Consider the following 25,375-nt stretch of genomic DNA (forward strand, 5'->3'; position numbering starts at 1 on the left):
AAAGATCGTGTGTGATAGAGAGAGAGAGATGGCTATCGAGAGAGAAGGTTCTTTTCTAAACCTTACGAGCGGGTACAATACTAGTTTTTTTCAATTTAAAAATCTCCAAAATCAAAGACATTTCAAGTACACGTTTTCAGAAATTGTTTCGCTGACGTGTCGTCTGGCTGACCTGCCGTACTGAAGCGCCCAATTTCTAAAAGCGTCTATGGCGATCGTTGCGATGGTTGCCATGGCGCGGACGAAGGCCGCCTACTGATTCAACCTAAACCTCCATTTCGCCCCTTCCTCTCCTCCATGCTGCTCGCCCTCGCCCTCGCCCTTCGCCCTTCGCCCGTCGCCGTAGCCTCCTCCCAGCAGTATCACGTCACCATCGCTCTGAGTTTCCCCCCTCTCCACTCTTCTTTTGTGCTTCTATGGAGCTTCTGCGAGCTGCAAGGTGCTTCTCTGTGTCGCAGGCCCGCCATCGATTGTCCTCACACACTTCCCCCTGTAGTCCGCGGCGGCTGGAGCGAATCTCTGCACGACCTCAAGGTACTTAGAGATTTTGGTTCCTTTTCCCGCTTCATGCATTGATGTTTGAGTTCCTAGCTGCTCAGCTTTACTCGACTTGCACATAGTTTGGTTCGTACTCGGCGTTCGTCCAGTCCAGCTGCACATAGTTTGGTTACATGTACCTATAAGGTGAGGAGTCGCTTTTGCTTCACTAGACAGCTCACATTGGCGGTGAATCTCTTCCTACCGAGGGCCATCTCGTGCTGCATGTACTTTGGTTTCAGTCTAGTTAATCTGTTACATTAAGGCTTGGAACAAGTTGGAAGCGTAGTCTCTTTGCTCACCATTACATGAGCTTCAAGTCAATCCTGCACTCCTTAATTTCTATCAGGTTATCTCACTAATTTCTCTCATTACAAAAACCCTCTGTGTAATTTTGTAACCAACTCTAGGCAAGTGGGCACTGTGATATGCATGCGTTGTCTTGAATAGGAGTTTTCGCAAGTAGAAATTTTTATGTTGTGGCATTCCATGTTTGAAATCTTAACAGGGTTTTGGTACACAGAGGCTGGTATACATCGCATCACGTATAGCAACAAGGCACAGTGGCAATGTAAAGGACATCCGGGAAGAATCCTTACCCTGCGGGCTACTGCAAGACCAGTCAATGATGATCAAGGGCCATCAACTGGGTCTGTTCCAGCAGCTGTTGATAATATTGTACTGGACTTCCCAAGATGGATGGATGCTTTCTATCGTTTCACAAGGCCTCACACTGTCATTGGCACGGTAAACATGGATTTTGGAAGAGGTTTGAGTAACTAGAAAGGGGTTTTATCAGATGATATTGAATTCACATGTCTTCGATAACATTTCATTGTATTGAGGGCTACTCTCTTTACAAGCTCATAAAGCCTTCCTTACACTCATGTTGTGCTCAGGTACAGTAATGGCAGCAAGGCTGATCCTGAATAGGCTTTGAGCTTTTAACTGGATCTGTATGCTCTCAAAACAGTTTCTACTCCTGACAGCATCACTTAAGCTTGGCTGATCCTGTATAGGCTTTGAGCTTTTTAGTGGATCTGTATGCTCTCAAGCAGCATCACTTAACCTTGGCTCTAGAGAATTGTACTCACCTGTGAAGCTGCCTGGCAGGGTGGAAGAAGAATTTTGACGTCCACATGAGTCCTTAGTGGTAGTGCAGAGGACAGTCATGTATTTTTAAAATATGGTGTATATATGTAGGCTCATCAAGTGTGCTATGGCTGTCGTGCTGTATGTTTTATTTGCTTTTTGTAGATGACAGCATTGAGAGCCTCTTGTCAATGGAAGGTTACTCTTCATGACCATGATTAAATGCTTCTTTGCCTCTTCTTCTGTTTCGATGCAGGCTGTAGGTATTCTTTCCATTTCTCTGCTGGCTATTCAAGGCTTTGCAGATTTTTCCTCACATTTTGTGGTCGGATTAAGTCAGGTGAGGCTATTTCAATCATCTTGTTCTGTTGTGTCACAGAGCCATTTTCTTCCATCTTAAAAGAGATCCCCATGGAGTTGTAAATTATAGTATTAATGAGCATGTGTGCCATAGCTCATTGGGCACTACTACTCATGAGATTTTGTTCATGGCAGTCCACCCAATGATGAGGCAACTTTAGAGTTTGATGGCTTGTCCCACAGTCCTCCGTAGACCTAGCTCAGGGGTGTACATATGATGACTATTGAACTTGTATCTCTCAAAAACTCAGTTGTTTCTCACATGTGAATTCCTTGTGCATGTTTGGAGTTAGATCTTAAGGGGTTATTCACAAAATGTGCCCATTGTTTCATGACAGTCTTCAGCAGAGTCATGTCTAAGACTAGTGAATGGTGACATACCCCTTGGCTCCTTAACACAGCTGACCTCAAATGGAAGTTAGTTAGGTACCGTGCCAGGTTCCATCATATCCCAAGTCCCATTCATCACATTTTTTGGCATGGATGTCCTCTCATACCTTGCCATGCCTGCATAGGTATGACATGCCAAAAGAGGAACTCAAAGCTTTATGGCCCAAGTTTGAAAGACATCGAATCTGTTAGGGCATCACATGCTTATGGAAGCATTTCAAGTATTGTGTGTCCTCTGCTTACATCTATTACACTTTTGCATCGTTCTCTCTAATTTCTGCTTCCTTTGCAGGCACTTATCCCAGCTCTGTGCATGAACTTCTACATCGTGGGTTTGAATCAAATATATGATATCGAAATTGACAAGGTAATACTTTCTAAACTCATGCTTTGCTCATTACATCACTCTACAGCCGATTCCTTTTGAAGAAATCCTGACAGCTCTGTATATTCCTGCCAGAGACATCTAGGAAATACACCACAGGGGCTGACTTCTCTGCATCCTTTTCTTCTGCAGGTCAACAAACCCTATCTGCCTTTGGCATCTGGTGAATTTTCTCTGAGCACAGGCATAGCCATAGTGACTTCCTTTGCCATTCTGGTGTGCCTTAATCCTCAAGACAGCTCTCTTTCAAACAAGTAAACACTGCAGGAAGCGTTCTCCATTAACATGTCGCAATGTTTGCCCTGGGCAGAGTCTTGCAATGGGCGTGTACATAGGGTCAAGGCCTTTACTTTGGGCTCTCACAGTCAGCTTCATTCTTGGAACAGCTTACTCGATAGAGGTATTGCCTTAACTTGGATGTCAGAAATGCCTATTTGGAAGATTATTTTTTTGACACAGCATGGTTTGCATCCAATTAATGAGTACAACCTTCACTCTTTGTGTTGCAGCTGCCTTTGTTGCGTTGGAAGCGATCGGCTTTTGCGGCTGCTAGTTGCATTCTTTCTGTTAGGGCGATTGTGGTTCAACTTGCCTTCTATCTCCACATGCAGGTTCAAACCTACCCAATGTCACACACAATTTTCTGCTCTGCTGACAACATGGTTCTTCTGCTGTTCTGCAAATTAATGAGGCATTCCGACAGCTTTGATATGCTGAAGAGACATTTTGTCATAGTTGAGGCATCCTATATATCTTTAGCTGTGTGAGAGACTAGTAGAGGCCTTTGAAGTTTGAGAGTGTAACACATACTGTGTAGCAGATATGTCTTACACGCAATGAGAAAAGGATGCCTAGAAACAGGGATCGATGTTGCATGCGTGATACGGCACCATGCTGGAGAATCTTTAAACTATTCAAATGCTGGCTGTGGCACACTCTCTACGAGTAAGGATGTCCTTTGAGAAGTTGCTTTATTGCTACTATACCAGGGGTCTACTTTTCCAAGCCTGCCCTAGTGCCGCATAACGGCCAGGGTGCTCCATGCCACCTTGTCGGTGACATTCCTGCTGCCATCCTCTCCCAACGACACAAGAATGTGATCTACCCTCCATTTTAAACACGGAAGAATCATAGTTTTAATGCAAGCCGGATGCACTGACACCACCAGTGAGAGGTGGTATGCTCCTCCCATACCCCAGCTGTTTGCAGATGCTGATAGGAACAGAGACAAGTAGCTGGGTGAAGGTTGATTTGCACATACTTGAAATGCTCGCTACAAGTAGGCACTTAAATAGCCCATTAAGACGGCTGGGTACAAACAGGATCGTCTACAAGGTGAAGTTTAATGGTCTCTGATGAGTTTTTCTTGAATTCTGTTAACTTTCAGACCTTTGTCTTTGGGAGAGCTGCGATCCTGACAAGGCCACTCATCTTTGCGACTGGCTTCATGTGCTTCTTCTCAGTTGTCATAGCTCTTTTTAAGGTACAGTCTTTGGTTTTAAGACTTTTTCGTTGCAGCCCCTCTTTGAGCCAATCTTAGCCTCTACCAGATAAGAAGAAACATGGAATGACATGCACATGGCCCATTCCTGCCTCTGCCTCATCCATTCCGCAAGAAATGGGATGTGGCATGCCATTCCTGGCTGTCATGCAGACATGATTGATGGGTGGGGTAGAAGGCGTGACATGGATATTAAAGCCGGCACTGCACACATTCACGGGATGTGATGGGACACTTTTCAAGCAGTTCAAAATTATCGCTTCACTCTGACTGCAAGGATTGCTAAGCCCACGTATGAGCAGATGATAGGCATGCTCTAGCAGGAGGATGAGTTACATTGGTGTCAAGATTGCACTTCAAAAGATTGCACTTCAAGACATTGCCTTCATGGAACCTTCCACCTACCAAAAGTGACAAGAAGCTGCTCATGTTGGTGGGACGATTACAGTGCAGGCATGTTTCTCGTGTTGCCTGCACAGCCACCAAAACACACAGGAGTATAACCACAGCCAACCCTCAATTAACAACAGGCTAAATCAGGCCGTACATGTGCTTTTTGTGCTGCCAAAGCTGCCATATAGGTGCACATAATGTTTTCACCGCTGTGCATGACCTGTGTGCTGATGAAAAAAATGATTGCTGATGGGGGGGAAGTGCTGCAAGGGGCTAGTGTATTGCTCATGGGATGCGCCTCTATCGATGATGCCTTGTTTGACCATTTTGCTCATTTTGTTGCTTGTGAAATAGAATAGGTTCATGCATAGAGTAAATGATCATGATATATGTGAGGTGAAGCATATGTGGAAGGGAGGTGTAGTACGTGCACACTGGATCTTTAAGACATCAGAGTAAAGAGGCGCTCATTTTCCAATGGATGACCTGTATAAGTGAGTTTTTAGGTCTCACATGTTTCTCAGCTTTCTAAGAATTAGAGGTTCTTAATTGGGGTTATTTCTGGTGAAACAGGACATTCCTGATTTGGAAGGTGATCGAGTTTTTGGCACTCAATCTTATACAGTGCGTCTGGGACAAGAGCGGGTTGGTGCTGACATAGCTTGAAAGTCCTTGTGGCTCTAAAGTGTGTAGGCAGGAACACGACTCCTTTATTTATCAACTTTGCACATTCTGACCTTATGATTGGGAAGGTCAAACAGGTCTTCTGGCTCTGTATACATCTGCTTCTAGCAGCTTATGGTGTTGCAATGCTAGTAGGTGTCACTTCTGAGTTGTTGTGGGCTCGGATGACAATGGTAAGAAGCTTTACTGTCTTATTACATGCGTAAGTGTTTGCTACTTGCGGTGGCATTTGGGTCTTGTTTCATATATACTTTCGTAATCTGCAGAGTTTTAAGTGTAGGATTTATGCATAGTTGATCCCAATTGTGGACATTCATGCCTTTTGAACTCTCTTTTTAGGTGCTTGGTCATGCAGCTCTAGCAGGCATTTTATGGCAACATGCAAGCCGGATTGATTTAATGAGCAAAGCGGCTATCACTGGCTTCTACATGTTTGTTTGGAAGGTGTGCAATCTTGTCTGAATTTGCTTGGTTCTTGTTTTAATATAGATCTTTTAGCTTTGCTTGGCATACAACTTAAGGTTGGATACACATGTGGTGTGCAACCATCCCTGCCCGCCCATCATAGGGGCATATTATGTGGATGGGTGGCCCTGTTTGCAAACGTGTTACACATTACCAGTGCTCGCCTGCTCCTGCGGCAAATCACACGATCTGCAGGTAAAGCAGCCCTCATAATTAAGTCCATAAGTGCAAGCGTTGGGGTTTTGGGAGTTCTTCATACGTCTTCTGTTGGTATGCCAAGGCAGCTTCAAGAAGATTAAGCCATGGCGTGAGCAGGCTGTGTGTGTGTGTGTGTGTGTGTGTGTTTTGGGGGGGGGGGGGGTGTGCTCATGCCCAGATGTCGGTGCCCATCCATGAAGACCCATAAAGTTGGTGTCGGCAGGTTTGACGTGGCAGCCACATCAGAAAAGTATGGGATTGGCACCCACCATAGTGTTAACCTACTGCCTGACACCTCAAAATCAGCTGATTGGCCACTCCCAACTCTCATGATGGGCGGGCACCTGTTTGTGTATTCTACCTGAGAATGTGTGCTGCTATGTTTTAGTTTGAGAAGGTGAGTTGAAATACTTACCTTTTCATCATTTATGTGCACAGCTGTTCTATGCAGAATATTTGTTAATCCCCTTCATGCGATGAAACAATGGGTTTGCTGCTGTGGCTTTGCATATCCTGGCTGTGCATCTGGAGCTGTAACATGTTGGCTTTCTTGTGAGTAACGTGCAGAGTAAATCAAAGCTTAAGTTATTGTGATCATCAAGATAATGATAAGAATATAATTTGGGGATTTTCCCATAGATTTTGTTTTGGAGTACCGATGCTGGCATATTGTGGTCACTTTATTCTGAAACAAAAGCCCAATCATTATGATCATTGGGAGTTTTTTACAGGCAGAGGTCCTTGCTTGGGCTCCAAATATACGTCCCCTAACAGTTTCATCAGTTAATTAGATAATAGAGGAATGATTCTTTTATTAAAGAACCTGGGATAGAAGTGAACCAATCGGATCTGCCTTTTTTAGAAAGAATTCCTGCATCCTCTATCAACCTGTTCTGTGCGAAGAGGCACAGATAGAGCACGTAAGACCTCATAGCAAGTATGTTGCACACGATACCCAACTAATAAATTGACCTTCCGAAATTCGATTTTGGTGTGCTATGCTGCCACACCTACATGCGCACTCCTTGACCAGTCGTCCTACTCAACTTGGCACCCGCCAATCATTTACTACAACTACCAACCATTTACTCCTCCAACACGTAGATCATGGCTCCTACAAGAAGTTAGGGCATACTCCACCCCTTTACACTCAACGAATACAACGAAATAGGCCTTTTTGCCATTCGAGGTGCATGAGAGTGATGTTAGAGCAGTTTGTGCACATTGAGTTGCTAAAATAGGATAATTCGTCTAGTTGTATAAAATACTAGTGCCATTGCCCGTCTCCGATAGGTAGGAGCTGGTCACATGGTACACCGTTCAAAAGACAACTCTACAAAGAACGCATCTTGGCATGCACAAAACACAAAAGTCAATGATCCTTCCCTTTTATACGTGAGTAGCTTGACTTGTTTACGATGGGTTGCAAAGGGACAAAAAAATCTTTAATGTAGTCTAGCAATCTCATCGCATATTTGTTCCTCCTTGTCACATGTCCTTGTCACATGCTGCTATGCATGATCTATTTGAAACACATCAAAGGTTTACTACCTGGACTTTTATGGGAAAATAGATTGCACCTAGTGTTGACCAAGAGACATTCTAGCTGGGAGACATTGCAATCGATAACAAACCTATTTCAACAAAGCCCACCCTTATGTGAATTGTTCCCCCCCTTATTAGCTGAGCTTATGTTGCCACACTCTTTCAGCATGTCCATGATTGGAAAAAAACCCTTACGCGACATGCATTTAACGCAATCCAAACCTTGCTCTCATTAGACATATCCTATATAAGTGCCTTTTAAGATATGCCAAAATATATCATGAAAGCATTTCCCTTTGTTAGCTGCTCTACTACCACACACTTTTGACATGTAAATGAAGGTGATTACACAACGCTTCTTTGCAAGTGAATATTAATGCAGTGGTGTTTAAATATAGTAAGAATTTTACACATTGTTTTCTAAAGTCCATGCACAACCACATGCTATAATAAACTATATATATATATATATATATATATACATATATATATATATAACATATATATATATATATATAACACACAAAATGCATCCATGTACAACCACATGCTATGATATGTAGAAAACTAAATTTATAAAATATGTTTGTATTCTACTATTTCTTTAGGTGTATAATTACATTTCCCACACAAACATCCATATATACATATAGCCCCCCCCCCCCCCTCTCTCTCTCTCTCTCTCTCTCTCTCTCTCTCTCTCTCTCTCCTTGCACACTTAAGAGCTTGCACCTCTCTCTCTCTCTCTCTCTCTCTCTCTCTCTTTCTCTCATCATACAATGCTGTAGCGGCAAGTTGAGCACACGGCAATGTTGACGAAACTCTCTCAAAGAGGTGGACCCACAACCGTAGTCGCTTGCTTTCTCTCTTTGTGCTACAGTCCTCCCCCCTCTTTCTATCTTTCTCCCTGTATAGTTCTCTCTCTCTCTCTCTCTCTCTCTCTCTCACACACACACACACACACACACACACACACACACACACATAGAAAGAAGCACCCCCATTGGTGAGCTAATGAAAGCAGTAGCTACCTCCATACATACAAGTTAACAAATCTTGTGTGAAAGAGAGAATATAGTTGTGTGGGAGGGGGAAAGAACAATGGAAAAAGGCTATGGGAGTTGTAAGCAAGAAATCTATGAGAGAGATGGCCGTTGTATGTGTGACAAAGGAAGAGAGTGATGAGAGGTGACAAAGGAAGAGATTGATGAGAGAGAGACTCCATCCGTTAACGATTTGAACTAGTCTTTTAGAACTGCAACATAGCCCCCCATATGCAATTTAATTTGAAATTTAAACTCTCTATATTCTCCTCCTTTTATCATTTGCACTTGGAACCAAGAATAGTGAAACAAAGTTCTTGCTGTTGGATAGTAGATGCCTAAAAAACTCCGAAAAGTCAACATGGCTTCTCATTTTCCTTATAACAATCTCTACACGTCAATGATTATTGAATGAAGCCACAAAATTCAATGTTGGTGCTCGTGGTACATTAATTAAATGGTAGTATGACCTTAGACTATAGAAGGTAATACATTATAAATTGTGCGCCCTCACCACTCAATGCTTGCATACCACGTCCACGTGCTCGCCTAGCCCTTCCTTCTCACTTTGTGCACGAGAGCGGCCCAGCACCCTCAGAGCAGACGATTGAGAGAGAGGGGCACATAGACGGAGAGGCGAGCGAGCCTGCACATGCAAACACGCTTTCCCTAAAGGTTCAGCTTCCAGAGAAACAGAAGGCCAGAGGAGGGGAGGCTGTATGGGCAGAAGCAAGGACAAGAACAGAGAAAGAGAGAGACTGCGTGCTGAGCCTTGAGGAGAGATGACACCGACTGCTTTGCATCTCTCTCTCTCTTGTACGTGGAATGGAGTAAAGTCTTGTTTCTTTGTATTTGTTGAGCGTAAAGGGGTGGAGTATGCCATAGCTTCTTGCGGGAGCCAGGATCGCCTATGTGTTGGACCTCTCTGCACAGGACAGGTTGGTGGCGGAGGAACAAGCCTGGCTTGGACAGGGGGCTTGATCATAACCGTAGACATGGAGATTACTTTTTTTTCACCTTCATCATTGTTTAATGCCCGCATTAAGCTGGCATTCAATAGGAGATCAAGACACATTGCCTAAATAGGAGAGCAAGACAAATAAGGGACTCCAGAGTCCACATGTTCTCTTTGCAGGTAATAATTTACTAGGTCGGATTTTTGTTTTGTTTTTGTTACCTCTGGTTTTTAGATATTTTCCTGGGTTACCTTAGATTTTGTAAATTTTTTTGCCTAAGTTGTTTTTTTCAAGGTCTCTTAATATAGTCCATACATGTAATGCAAGATTTTCTTCTTTTTTTTTCCTTCTTTTCCAACATATCTTCTTGCATGTAGTGTCTTGTGTGATTGATCGTGGATTTCTCTCTTTCAATGTGGCATTCACAGCTCACACCAACGCAGTTTCCATAAGCTTTGTTGCATCGCTTATGATACTAGTATCATTGTGATCCTTGATTAAATACAAGAATCACTCTATTGAGTACGCAGTGGATAAGGAGGTGGGTCATCTAGAACATGATAAAGTGGAAGAGTTCCTTTAAATGGGCATAGCAAACTGATATGGAAGGAGTTGTGTATATGCAAGTGAGGTAGGATGTCCAATCTAAAAGCATGATCATTGATTTTCTAGATAATCTTGAAAGGCCCATAAAAACATGGAGCGATTTTAAGCTTGGGGTACTTTTCAATGCTCTTAAGTCTATGTTTTTTGACTCTTAACCAAACGATGTAAGTTTTTTTTTGCCTAAGTTGTTATTTTCAAGGTCTCTTAATATAGTCCATACATGTAATGCAAGATTTTCTCCTTTTTTTTTCCCTTCTTTTCCAACATATCTTCTTGCATGTAGTGTCTTGTGTGATTGATCGTGGATTTCTCTCTTTCAATGTGGCTTTCACAGCTCACACCAACGCAGTTTCCATAAGCTTTGTTGCATCGCTATGATACTAGTATCAATGATACTTTGTTGCATCGCTATGATACTAGTCTCAATGATACTAGTTATCATTGATACTTGATTAAATACAAGAATCGCTCTATTGAGTAGTGCGGTGGATAAAGAGGTGGGTCATCTAGAACATGATAAAGTGGAAGAGTTCCCTTAAATGGGCATAGCAAATTGATATGGAAGGAGTTGTGTATATGCCAGTGAGGTGGGATGTCCAATCTAAAAGCATTATCATTGATTTTCTTGAGAACCTTGAAAGGCCCATAAAAATATGGAGCGAGTTTAAGCTTGGGGTGTTTTTCAATGCTATTAAGTCTATGTTTTTTGACTCTTAACCAAACGATGTCATTCTCTTGAAATTGCATAGGTCTTTGCTTCTTGTTTACTGGTTTATGGTCACGAGCAAAATGGTCTACAGGGTGGTTGGAACTTGTGTTCCAATTTTAGAAGTCGGAGTAGGTAACTTTTTACATAGACAACTTTAAAGGGTGCCTTTTCTATGGCAGAGTGGGTGGTATTGTTATAAGCAAATTGTAAAATGAGCAAATGCTCATCCCAATTAAAAGGTTTGTCAATGGTATAGGCTCTTAAAAGATCCATGTAGTGTTATTAGTAGCTTCGATTTGGCCATTGCGTTCTGGATGGAAAACGGAACTAAAGCCCATCTTAGAGGCTAAATTTGAAAACAAAACTATCCAAAAATGATTGCAAAAGCAAGAGTCTCTATCAGAAACAATTAGTCTAGAAAAACCATGATGAGTGAAAATAATTTTAATAAATATCTTTGCAACAAGCGAAGCAGTCAATGTCTTCTTGCATGCCACAAAGTATGCTTGTTTGCTAAACCTATCTACTATGGTCCAAATCATGTCATTATACAAGGAAGCAGTAGGTAATATTGCAATAAAATCCATTGAAATTTTTTTCCTTGGACCATTTGGAATTGGCAAAGGCATCAATAGTCCATATGGTTTTTCATAATGATGCTTGACACATCAACAGACAATGCAATCAGAGACATATTGTGCAATATCTTTTTTCATGTTAGGCCAATAAAAAAGTTTTTCACATGATGTCAAAGTAGAAAGTATGCCACAATGTCCCAACGAAAGGTGGTTCATGTATTTCTTGCAAAACAAGATGCCTAAATGGTGCAATAATGCATAATCTTTTCTCAAAGAATAGGAAACCGTCAGCATGTGAATAACTATAGAGAGGTAAATAGTTATTATGAACAAGTACATTTCAATCATTTGAAAAATCAACATCATGGACATAACTATCACGCATAGCATCAAAGGATTCAATATGAACAACAGAAATGTTATTAATTGATGGTCTACGACTCAAAGCATCTGTAACAACATTAGCACGACTTGATTGATATTGGATCATGGGGTGAAAACTTTGAATGAAGGAAGCCCATTTAATATGACGGTCGGAGATCAAGGGATGACTAAGTAGGTGTTTAATGCTTTGTTGGTCAGTCTTAATCAAGAATTCTGAACCCATGAGGTAGTGTATCCACATGTGAAGAGCATGTACTACGACCAAAAGTTTCTTATCATAGGTACTATAGTTGAGTTCAGAGGGTTTTAGTTTATGACTTTCAAATGCTAAGGGATGGTCATCTTGCATCAAAATGGCTCCTATACCAGATTCACTAGCGTCAGTGTGACAACTAGAAAAAATGGTTTAGTAAAGTCAGGTAATTGTAGAACTGGGACATGAGTTAAGAGATATTTGAGACGATCAAAGGATTGTGTTGACTGTCACCCCAACGAAAACAATTTTCTTTTTCGATAATAATGTCAATGGTAAGGCAATGAGAGAAAAATTTAGCACAAATTTTCTATAAAGTCTGAGAAAAGATCTCACATCATATATAGTGGTTGTTATCTTTTTAGGGTCAACATGAATGCCATTAGGAAAAACAATGTGCCTAAGATATTCAATCACTTTGAAAGAAAGAGTTTTTGTCAAGATTTGCATACAAATGGTTCTCTTTACGATGTTTAAAAACAATTCCCAAATGGTTTTTGTGTGCTTTTTTGGAGCGACTATAAATAAGAATGTCATCAAAAAAGACAATCACAAAATCTTGATGGTTCAAAAAGATTCTATACATCACGCAAAAAAATGTGGCCGGTGCATTTGTAAGGCCAAAGGGCATTACTAGAAATTCATAGTGACTAACTTGAGTGCGAAATCAGTGGGGTCCATATGTACTTGATGATAACCTGATTTTAAATCTATCTTGTTTAAAACACAAACAAACACCTTTTAGTTTGTCAAGCAAATCGTCTACTCTAGAAATAGGATAATGATTTTTGATAGACACTTTATTTAATGCACGGTAATCGACACACATGCGATAAGTCTTATTCTTTTGAATTAACAAGATTGGTGCTCCAACTGGTGAACTACTAGGTCGTCGTATCAATCCTTTATCTAGTAATTCCTTAATTTGGCATATGTTGCAAAGGGTTTCATCTATAAGGTGCACGATGTGGTGGTTGACTTCTTGGCAAGAGCTCTATTTTATGGTCCTCAAGGTGAGAAGGGGGTAAGTGAGGGGGGATAGTCATTAACAAAACAATCATGAAAAGAATCAAGAAAGTGTTATTGAAGTGGGGTGAGTGTTTGATTTAATTTCTCTACCTCAGTCACATAAATCATGTATGCTTTGTGCTATTTTATAAGTGCTCTTTTTGCGAGTTTATGAAAAAGTGGGAGGGTGAATGAGGAGAGGGGAGAAGGGAAAAGAAAAATCCCACAAGCCAAAACATGGGGAGTGGGAAGAGGGGTATATATAGTGTCTTGGTTTCATTTGCATGCATCCAAGAGGTGAAAGAGAAGAGAGAGAGCTTGTGGGCTTTACTCACTTGCTCCTACTAATGACCTTAATTCTATATAGGGCCTTGGGCCTTTGTGGGCCTATGCTAGGATGTACCTGCAGATTGTTGAGTGTGCTCGATTCTAGTGCTAGCACCCACCGCGTTCACACAGCGTGTCTTTGGGATGCTTCTTTGTGCAGCAGGTGGCAAGCTTCTTGAGGACTTTTTTTTCCCGACAGATCGCATGCTTCCCGAGGACTATTTGCTACAGTACTGTTAGATGTAGGTTTGGCTATGGTACCATTGTTGCAGGAGGTTTATGGTCCTCATGCACAAATTAAATAAAATAATGGACAAAGCTCACTTTACCTCTCTTAAAACACCATAGCTTATTGAAAAATAAACTTGCATGAACATGAAAGAAGAGAAGATGCACGATACACACATTGGGTATACAATCTCCCCCCACTTGCTTGATGGCTCACGCTTTTAAGCAAGTGTATTTAAATATCTTTTTTTTTAAATTACTTTGTGAGCCAAAAAAGACTTTTACACTCCACTTTGGGTCTTGCCCCTAAATTTTAGGAAAGTATTATGCATGAAGTAATGTGAACCATCCTTGGGTCTTGACTTTAGCAAAGTGTCATGCATAAATTAATATGGGCCATTTATTAAAGGTAAACAAACCATTTGAATAAATATATCCCTATAACAAATGTACATAATAAATATGTGTCCCGTCATTTTATGTACAAGTTAATGATAGCCACCAAGCCACTACATAAGATGTTGCATAAATATAATGTCGCCAAAAATATAATATCTCCATGAACATAGTGATGCCAAAATGTGCATTCAATATGCATGCCAAAAATTTGTAACCATCATCATGCCGCCCGCACTAGACCTGATTTGCTATCAAAAACACATGCACAAGATTGTATCTAGTGACTATCTACCTAACGTGGTGTGACCAATACCTAGCGGTACGTCACTGACCATGTGGTAAATAATAAAAAATATCCATAAAAATATACCACAAAAATATTTCAATAATTTTCATAATCCATAACAAAATGTGGGTGGGCTTGCTTGCTCTTAATGACCTTGTGCATTATTGTGCGTTAATTGAATTAGCCGTAACATACTTTCGTAATGAAATGTGAAAGAGAATGCATAAACAATTTCAATGTTTCTATTAGAGGTGTTAATGGACGAAGTATACATGTTCTCAACTGCTTGATTGTTAAAATACACATTATAAATGATCACTTGGTTAGAAGGTTATTTGTAACACCCTTACAGATTTTACTTGGACAAGGATGGATTAAAGATGCCCAATGCAATAACAATTGGATGACTAGAGTGTAAGATTGCAGCAGTTCCACTCCTTTAGGACTCCAAACAACCTCTCTAACTATGATGGAATCCTCACCACCATTAACAAACGCTCACACTAAATATACCTTCATCTATGAGAATTATCATCAACATTGAGATTTCTACCATTGAGATCCCCTCCTCGATGATAGATTTCTACCTTCATCGAGCCAAGGGCCTGCTATTGTTGTCAGTTGCTCAATACAAAGCTAGTGTTTTGAGCTCGAGCAGCCAAGGGCCTGCTATTGTTGTCAGTTGCTCAATACAAAGCTAGTGTTTTGAGCTCTCCATAGTTTTGAGCTCTCCATAGTTTTGAATGATGGTAGAGAACAAGCCATTGTAATTATGTTGAAGCTAGATGAGCTATTAAGGCTACACCAACTATTGTTGTAGCCACTGTAAGCTCTGCATTGTAGTAGGGGACTTTTGTGACAATATTTTTAATGTATATTGATATACTTCTATTTTTATAGGCCCCCCACATAGCAAATGACTCTTGTATGCAACTCAAATGCAACTATGGATCTGTATATACTCATTAGAGAATGATATTATGTTACAAATTTCTTCTAGCAAAAACCCTAATCCTTAATTAAGCACTTTAAAGGAATGAAAATTAATCAATTTGTTAGCCTAGCCTTAGTGGTTCTAATACCAACTTGAAATACATGCTACCTATGGAAGTTAAACCAAATAATACACTTCATTGTTGAAAATTATTCTAATTAAATTTGTTTAAGAAATGACTAATATAGTGGCATACTAATCAAGATATAATATCATTAATAAAGCTCAGAAATGAGCAATCGCATTATATCAATTTATAGTCAATCATGAGCATTTAGATCCACAATCATCTCCATGAGAATCTTTATTATATCATTAAAATATATCCACATCTTTTAAATCATATCATTCTATCCTTGAATATCTAATAAAGATTCTCATCTCCATGAGAATCTTTATTAGATCATTAAAATATATCCACATCTTTTAAATCATATCATTCTATCCTTGAATATCTCCTAAACCTATGTGACACCTTAGACACATCATTGCTTACATTACACTATACATTCACTAAACTCAAAAAGTAATTTTTGAGTGAAACCATTTATCACACACATCGACACATGCACGCACACACATGCGCTTGCACACTGTATGCGTGCACGTGCACACACACACACACACACACACACACACACACACACACACACACACACACACACACACACAAACAAAACAGAAAGAACATTGCCAAACATAACTTTGATTAAGTCACCTCTTTTGATACATTTGAGTGATAGTTAACTTATAACTAAAAACCCATTGAGTTGGTGTAGATGCATGGCTATCTAAATTTATATCATCATTACCACATAAAAACATAAAAAATATGTTTAGCCGATGATCCTTATTTGTGATCCCTTCAAACCTTGGCCTTAATTTTAAATTAATCTCGGGAGCACAAATCTTGGCTAAATCTTTTGTAACCTTATATGATGGCACCTTTCTAATTTTAATCTTCTAATTGATTAGTGAGGCAATGTGAGTAATTTCTAAGAGCATACCTTGATCAAGGTTCCATTCTTACAAAGGGATCCATCCCCTTAACAAAGCAATAAGGTAGGACATCATGCAAGAAATGTTCCCTCTACCAGTAAGCCATACAACCATGTTAACCTTAACAACTATAAATATACAATATGTCTTTTACTTACATTAATACCATGAATTATTTATTGCTATGTTGCTTCATTTGTGTGTGTGTGTGCAGGCGCGCGCGCGCACGCACGTGCACATGCATGTATGTGCTTTGTGACCTTGTTTTGCTTCATGTTATGTTGATTTATTTTGTAGTCCTAGTAATAAAATAAACTTGCTAAATTACTAGAGTTATTTTTATTAGTTCTCTAATTGATAGAAATATCTACCTTAAAAAAATAACTCAACTTTGTTTTCATATCCTTGTGTTCACTACAAGAAATGTATGAAATAAAGCCTAGAGTTTTGACTTTGAATTATAATTACCATAATGTTAAAATAAGATAAATTTTCAGATTAAGACAAAATAAAATCATTTAAGGTAAGGATCGCTTCATTATAGCCACATCTAATCTTCAATAAAGAGTTTATCAAGTGATCTTTTAAAATTAATCAATGGATTAGATAGCTTTCAATAAAGAGTTTGTCAAGTAAGATTTTAAAAGGAATCAATGGATTGGATAGCTAGATTTCCTATCACTCACAATCATTTGTAAATGATGCATGAAGAAAAGCTTCTTTTATAACACCTTTCACTCACAATCAAAATGGATGAAGATATTCAAATGCAAGCCCAAAGATATGTAGCTTATACAAAACTAGAAATGTACCAACAACAATATACTAGTTCATGTCATGTCTACAAAACATGTATATATACACACACACACACACACACACACACACACACACACACACACACACATGTGTACACAAACACACACACACCCAGATTCACTCACTTATACTCACAGTCACATGGAACACTCACTCATATAATGAGGCTGATATTAACTTTCTCTGTCACAAACATAAGTCTGATCATCTCAATGTTAGCTAAATCAAGTTTGTGTGTGTGTGTGTGTGTGTGTGTGTGTGTGTGTGTGTGTGCGCGCGTGCGCATGTGTATGTTTGATTGTGAGCAAGAAATTGAGTATTCATGCGTGCGTGAGTATGAGTGATAGTAGCCAAGAGCTTAGTAAGCCTCTATGAGGACTGCTAAGGCTCAAGACTTCCGAGAAGTTAAGAACATAGCTCCTCAAAGTGATGTGCCTTATCTTTCCTAGCCTTTGTCAAAGTGCTAGTCCCTAGGAAGTGCATGGCTTTGAGATGTCGAGAGCCTCATCCAAGTCTCACTTGGTGGCCATCGAGACTGAGATTACTATGGTCGAGGTGTAATAGTTGCCAACCTACGTTGTCTACCAATTTGTCAGGTTGATGTTGAGATGCCCAATTTCCAAGATTTTGAATCTCCTAAGATCTCTAAGCCTGAGTTGCCCAAAGTCTCCACATCGGGAACGTTGTACACTAGTAACTTGAGTTACCCAAAGTCTCCACACCGAGAAGATTGTACACTAATTGCTTGAGTTAGAGGCTTAGCCTAGGTTCCTAGACCATTCTTCTAAACCTCCTCGAGTTTTTTGAGCCTCTCAAGACCTAAGAAGCTTTTGAACACCCAAGATGTCCGAGATCCTTGTGTACCCATGCTTATTTATTGAGCTTAGGCTTCTGAGAACATAGATCCTTGTGTACCCATGCTTGTTGTTGAGCTTAGGGTTTTTTGAGAACAATAACTTGAATGTTTGCAATAATTATTTTCTAAGAGTTGGCTCTCGGGTGAAGAAAGGGAGCAGCAAATGAAGGCGATGATAGGCTGACTGAAATCGCCCTGAGGATGCCTTGAGATGAGGCCCAAAACTGACCGGCAAGCTGATGTAGAATGACACGGAGCTGAAGCTTGAAAGCCACGAGCTAACGATGAGCTGTCATGAGGAATTGCGCCACACTTTGAAGCTGAATATGAGCTGCCATGAACTGAAGATAGTTGTCGGGGTGGAGTAGAGTCACCACGAGCTAAGAAAGGTTGAGGATGAGGTGAAGAGAGCTGAAGTAGAAGCAGAGAGTTGAGGCGAGTTGAAGCGGGTTGAAGTGAACTAAAGCTTGAGGCAAGGATGAGGGGAGCCAGGATAAACCTGCTCTGATACCATGTGGGAAAAAATGGGGGAGAGACAAATCTGAAACTGAAACTGAAATGAGAGCAAGACTAGGAGACACAAAGCATAGAGATACCTTGAGATGAGTGTAGACAAGACACCAAATTGATTCTTTCATTGATGTGACACCCACAATATATAGGTGAGATGAGAGATACCTTGAGATGAGTGTAGACAAGACACCAAATTGATTCTTTCATTGATGTGACACCCACAATATATAGGTGAGAAGTACAAGATTGAGTAGACTCACTGACTATGGGACAATTATAGAGGTGCCACATGGCACTAGACTAGACTAGACTAGGAGAAGTACACCTACTAGTGTGCACTTACTCCAACAGAGCGTGGCCTTCTAAAAATCAAATTACCCATAGGGTAATTGATCATAATTTGGGCAACTACTAATCTTGATTCCTAGAGACCGCTTTTTTCCTCATCTATGCAAGGCACAACCTGTTAGCCTAGTCTTCTAGAGTAGAGTTGCTTGAGAACCTATTTATCTAGTGCAGGGCTTTCACTTAATCTGTTGGAAAGCTACCCGACTAATCGAGTCCACCCATCCGTAGGATGGTGCCGCTCGAGGCATTCCATCCTTCCACTTTCTACCCTACTCATGCGTCAATTTGTTTTTGAATTAATCCTACCATATTGTTTGACATAAATAAACATGTTCCTTAATTAAGACCCTTCTCACAAGGTTCATTAAAAGAATCTTTTTTCCATAGTACAATAATGTCAAAGATAAGATTTATAAAAAAAGTTTATACATGAATCAATTCCATACAAGCCAAAACGGCTCTCTTATTCTTTTCCTTTATACTGCCGATGATCTAGAATTCAACCTTCCAGCCTCTACATGCTGGGAGAAACCCTATGGGACCATACACCTCGTCGTCGGCTGCTAGCGAGGACTCAAGCTGGCCTATTGCCCCCTTAAGGTCCGTTGCTCGATCCTCCCACCCCTCAGAGAGACGTCTATATGCTAGGGTGGGGTTATTCACCGCACTAGCCTGGGCCCTCAGAACTAGACAACATCATAATCACTCGCCTCAATCGGTGAACCTCATTCTCCCAATGGTATGAGGGATACCATGGGTCGATCCCAGACTTTGCTAACGACGCCGCTTAGCTACACAAGCACGGAAACATAGTTAGCATCAAAGCAAGGAGAAAAAACAAATACTTATACTCTTTCTCTTAAAAATAGCAGTTTCAATACAAACGATTAATTACAAAATGCAACATCACTTTTCAAATAGCTTCATAGAATTTCTAACATTTTTTAATGGAAAAGATATGCATCTTCTTTCTTGATTCATTGATATTAATAATAAATAATAATTTAAAACTCCTTTGAAAAGATAATCAAGCTTACCTGGCCACAGCTCCCTTATGGGCTGTGAATAACGAGAGGGTTGGAGTAGCATTAGGAGCATCTTCTTCAATCTCATTGGTTACGTGCTTCTCGAGGTGATATTTTGGCATTTTCGGGATGGAGCCATCTTGAATACCCCTTGTAGTGCTCGATGCTGCAATTGCAATGCTTCAATCAGATCTGGATTTCGATATCGTTTACTCACACTATGAGCCAAAAACTATAGCGTGCGAACCTTCTCTAAGGTAGAAAACCTCTTGCTAAAGTTGACACAAATGAGGGGGGATTTGTGAGATGTCCATAAGGAAAAAGAAAAAATGTTTTGCTACAGGGTGAGGGCTGCTGCAAGTCTCTTCACACCCGGGGGGTGGGGAGAAGAGGTAAGGACACTCTCTCCTCATCACAAGGATGGGCTGGCTGAAAATGGGCTTATCTGAGAGTAGGCAGATTAGGGGGATGACTGCAAGGGACGGCTGCAGGTACTGTAGCCAAGTACAATATGCAGGCGTAGAAGGGTGGTACAGACTGGCGATACAACCTTGTCCAGGGTATACTCTACGCAACAGAACAGGTGTTGGCCATGGAGTACCCCGAGGGTTTATATAGCTATGGGGTACGGGTGTGGGCGCTGAGCAAAGTACAATTGAAAGGACAGTGTATTGTCAAAGTGTGCCAATTAGTGGTTGTTGGCATGGGCTCGGGGAAAGGTACGGTGGCGGTGCACAGGCAAAGGAGTGGTATGCATAGTGGGCGGTCGGCTTTTGGTCCTTACGTGGCCATTATATGTCGAAGATACCCACACGTGCATCGTAGAAGATATTGGAACAAGGAGTAAGAGTTGTTTTCTGAAATCGGGCATGGATCTGGTTGATTGACCTTGTTGGTCCTCAACGGATGAGTCCATGGCTCTTTCATATTGGAACAAGGAGTAAGAGTTGTTTTCTGAAACCGGGCATGGATCTGGTTGATTGACCTTGCTGGTCCTCAACGGATGAGTCCATGGCTCTTTCATATGGATCTGTTGGTTGATCTTGCTGATCTTCAGCGAAGATTCCATCTTGATTTTTATAAGTGAATATATTGCGGGTACTATGAGCTAGGAACTATCAAAAAGGCCCCTGAGTAGACATGTGGTGAGCATTCTAGTTGCCAATGATGCCATGGATACACCGATGAAGGAATGACTGGAAATTAGGATTCAACCGGATATTTTGGAGGATTATGATCAGTGACACTATGGTTTCATTAAATGATTGTTTTAAAGATAACTGAATCTGTGAGAAAGAAAATTTCATATTGGGTGTGTAAGTGGTGTGACTGGCGTTAAATTTGCATGAATATCTGGCTAAGGGCCCTGGGAACTATTTTCCCTGGTACCTGGGACAAAACCTAACCAAATTCCTAATTGGATCCCATCACTACAGTGGTTGGGCGATTGGCTACTAACCCATGGGACTAGATGGGGTTAGGCTGCTGGACTGATGGATCCATAAAATAAGACTCAATTCTGTTACAGTACGATAGATGAAGTAAATCCCGGATAGTAATTGTTTTATGGAAAAAGAATCAACGGGCTGTGCCTCTCGATGGTGGGAAAAAAAGCGTTGGTTTCTATGATCCAAGTGCAAGTTTCTTCCTTAATCTGACCAAGTGACTCATAGGTTTGGTCAAATCAATTTGGTCAGTAATAACCCTGACTCTGACTATGTTAGAGTACAAATATCCTGGAGGAATCGCCCGTGCTTTCCGATAGGGGAAAGTTTTTCTGGGTTCGGTTTTTGAAGAACCAAGGGATTAGTCTCTTGTCCGTATATCCGTGGGGGCGAGGCCCCGAGTGAGGGATCGTGCCCCGTGTAAGAAGTGCTACATTCGCTCTAGCACCGAATCCGTTTGCGTGGAAGGGGCAGGGATCTTTTAGAGCGAATTGACTAAAGTGAATCAACTGAAAATCCAAAAATGTCAAAAATCTAAGTACAGTAAAAGGTTGTAATTGTATGATAAAATTCATACAAATTGATATTCAGAATGAACATTCATAAAATTGAAAGTGGGTCTTCAGATGAAGTAATCAATTGTATGAAAATCCCTCACTTGTTTGAGGCGGCCTAGACATGATGGTATTTACCTTATAATTCCAAGGACCATGACTACCCGTATATATCGAGGGTATAATTGCAGCTCTTTACTGCTGGCAGTATATACGAGTAAATCTAAGACCTTGAAATTATAAGTAAAAATGCTTGAAATTATAATTCCAAGGACTGTTGACTACCCGTATATATTGAGGGTATAATTGCAGCTCTTTACTGGTAGTATATACGAGTAAATCTAAGACCTTGAAATTATAAGTAAAACTGCTATTCGGATGATGAATTTGAATGTGGTTGATATGATTTTAAAATTCTGGTTGAGAATTGATGAGTTGATTTGGATTCTGATTGAAAAAGATGATTCCTGAATTTTGGTTGAAAAGCGATCAGTTGAACAAAGCCACAAAGAAGATGAATGGGACGATTCCCTATGATGATGTTCGTAATAACTGGAATGACGATAATGACTTTAGAAAATCACTACGAGATTAGTGGATTGTGCTGTGGTGACAGATTGCTATTGTTAACACTTAACCTAGTGGATCCAGTTAAGGGATGACAAATTAAAAACCTGCATAACTGAAACTTCCATGGAGGAATGTTCAGATGGAATTTTCGGTCTGATGGACCATTATTGTGTTAAGAGTATAAATGATACGTTCTGAATGATTTGTTATCTGATAATGAGTTCTACATAAGGGATCTTTATCCCATGATTCTGTGGAGAGCTGACCAATCTAAAGAACCCCAGAATGAGTTGGATCTAAAGTCGGATTTGAATTGTAAATAAAAGGACTTAACAAGAATTTTGGTATTGATAGGATCATGGATCGAGATCGTCATGGTAGGAATGATAACCCCCAACTTGATAAGGAAGAGCTTGACTTGGATGTTCGTAAAACCCTTCATAGATCGTAGCGTAGACCTTTCAAGGGCGAAGGGGAGAACTTGGGTGTGAGACTGTGGAGAAGTGGATCGAAGCAATGGAAGAGTACTTCGATGTCACCGGGTTCAATGAGAAGAGCAAAATGGCTCTTGCAAGGCTGAAGATAGTAGAAACAACCAGAGTAGCATGGAGAACCACTGCGAGACAAACCGTGTGGATCGAAACACTCAGACATGGAATGATCTCAAAATTTACCTAAGGAAGAGATTATGTCCTCCTTGCCTTTTGGAAACTAAGATGAATGAATTCTTAGAGTTAACCCAAGGGAGCAGAACTATTGAAGTATATCACCAAGCGTTCGCTCTCCTCCTCAAATACTCACCACCGCTGGAAGAACACAGCTGATCACCAGGTCCATTCGGGGACTAACCGAACCTTTGAATATCCTAGTGAAGAATGCCAAGCCAGTTTCCATGGCCGAAGCAATGCGGATGGCGAAGGATTTTGCTAAGGCCTTTGATGTCAAGGTCCTGCCGAAGCCAGCACCATCCCCTTTCAAAAGGTTTTTAGCTCCAAAAGGTGATTTCAACCTTCGGCTGTCTAAGAGATATAAGGGTCAAGCCCAGGATATGGGAAGTTCAAGAATGGAAGAAATGTCTTTTTCCCTGAACTCAATCCCTTGGGATTCAACTTCAGAGGTTCCACCCTTGAACAAGGGAGTGGAATGCTATAACTGTCAAGGATTTGGACATCGCAGTATGGATTGCCCAACTCCTTTTGGAACAAGGTTTTCAGGGCGGGAAAATTAGGGATCAAGATTCCAGACTCCAGCTCCTTCCTTTCAGAGTAATCAAGTTTCTTTCCGCCAAAATCAGAGAAATCCCAGAGGTAGACTCTCTAACCAACCTGCAATTTTAATCCAAAGTAATGCAAGACCTTCGCCTCAGATTAGGGGAAGTCAAAGAGAGATGTTCCCAAATCGGCCGTCCACTTCCAAGGCAATAATGCTGGAAGTGATTGACGAAGAAGAAGAAGATGAAAGAGGTCATACTCCACCTACGAGATGAGGACATGTCGCGTTTTTTAAGTGGGGTAAGATGTAAGATTCCTCCCTCTAGCTTTTGAGGTGTACCAAAGAATGGTCATTCCTATGACCTATTCTATATTCAAATGAAGCTTCTCATGAAGCGATTCTCTAATCTAAAAGTAGTTTCTATGCTTGTCAAATTGAGGCCAAATAAGTGGCTTTTTAATGCTTTTATGCTATTTAATTCATGGAAAAATTAGGAAACAAGTCCATAATTGGATATTGATCTAATTAATGGTTATTCTAATCATAGGGATATTACTAAACTTTATGCTTTCAAATTATTTGAGAATTATAAGTAATAGCAGCAGCAGCGAAGCTATGGTAAAATTTCTAAAAAATTAACACATAAATCATTTTCATTCATAATATGAAAAGAGGACTTCCTACCATATTCTAGGATTAATCATCCTAGATTAATTGAATGACTCTCATTAAAATTTAATTTTTATATTTATGTATAAATAGTTAGTTAAGAAAAAGAGGAATTTCTAGTAATTCATTTTTATGTTAAAAGAGTAATCCCCATGGCAATGGAAATCCATGTATTCCAATTAAGTAAGAGAAAAATTGGGATGCTAAAATATTGTATATTTTATTTAAAAATTACAGATGAATTTTAGTTAAATTTATTTTTTTGCATAGATAAATTTAAATGGTAAAAGAGGGATTCCTATGACATTTAGAGTTCCATCATTTAGATGGGAAAAGAGAAATTCCTAGCATATGTAATAGATATTTTATTTAAATTCAAAGATAAATTTATTTTATCTATGAGAAATATTTAAATGGTAAAAGAGGAATTCCTATGACATTTGGAATTCCATCATTTAGATGATGGCAAAAGAGAAATTCCTAGCATATTGAATTAATGGATATTTTATTTAAATTCAAAGATGAATTTTAGATAAATTTATTTTATTTATGATAAATATATGGTAAAAGATAAATTCCTATGACATTTGGAATTCCATCATTTAGATGGGAAAAGAGAAATTCCTAGCATATTGAATTAATGGATATTTTATTTAAATTCAAAGATGAATTTTAGATAATTTTATTTTATCTATGAGAAATATTTAAATGGTAAAAGAGGAATTCCTATGACATTTGGAATCCCTTCATTTAGATGGGAAAAGAGAAATTCCTAGCATATTGAATTAATGGATATTTTATTTAAATTCAAAGATGAATTTTAGATAAATTTATTTTATCTATGAGAAATATTTAAATGATAAAAGAGGAATTCCTATGACATTTGGAATTCCATCATTTAGATGGGAAAAGAGAAACTCCTAGCATATTGAATTAATGGGTATTTTATTTTAGATAAAATTACTTTATGAGAAATATTTGATGATAAAAGAGGAAAACCCATGACATTGGAATGCAATTAATTAAATGCAAAAAGAGGAATTG

The 25,375-nt window shown here is 39.8% G+C and overlaps 1 protein-coding gene across 2 annotated transcripts; it reads left to right on the forward strand.

Moving 5' to 3' along the window:
* The first annotated feature begins 208 nt into the window (after positions 1-208).
* On the forward strand, positions 209-6,643 carry LOC147633354 (putative homogentisate phytyltransferase 1, chloroplastic). Of its 2 annotated transcripts, none has more exons than XM_086806420.1 (12): positions 209-534; positions 1,061-1,284; positions 1,886-1,969; positions 2,672-2,746; positions 2,897-2,980; positions 3,075-3,164; positions 3,274-3,375; positions 4,152-4,247; positions 5,232-5,303; positions 5,420-5,515; positions 5,682-5,786; positions 6,444-6,643. In XM_086806420.1, the coding sequence occupies exons 1-12, from the start codon at positions 417-419 to the stop codon at positions 6,483-6,485; spliced, it is 1,188 nt and encodes a 395-aa protein (XP_086662546.1). In that variant the 5' UTR covers positions 209-416; the 3' UTR covers positions 6,486-6,643. The 2 variants fall into 2 exon arrangements, with proteins under 2 accessions (XP_086662546.1, XP_086662545.1); XM_086806419.1 differs by having other exon boundaries at positions 278-534; positions 1,046-1,284.
* Positions 6,644-25,375: the final 18,732 nt, after the last annotated feature.

The sequence above is a fragment of the Cibotium barometz genome, chromosome 12 (genome assembly GCF_041138505.1).
Source record: "Cibotium barometz isolate CiBa-2024 chromosome 12, ASM4113850v1, whole genome shotgun sequence".
Taxonomy (NCBI): domain Eukaryota; kingdom Viridiplantae; phylum Streptophyta; class Polypodiopsida; order Cyatheales; family Cibotiaceae; genus Cibotium; species Cibotium barometz.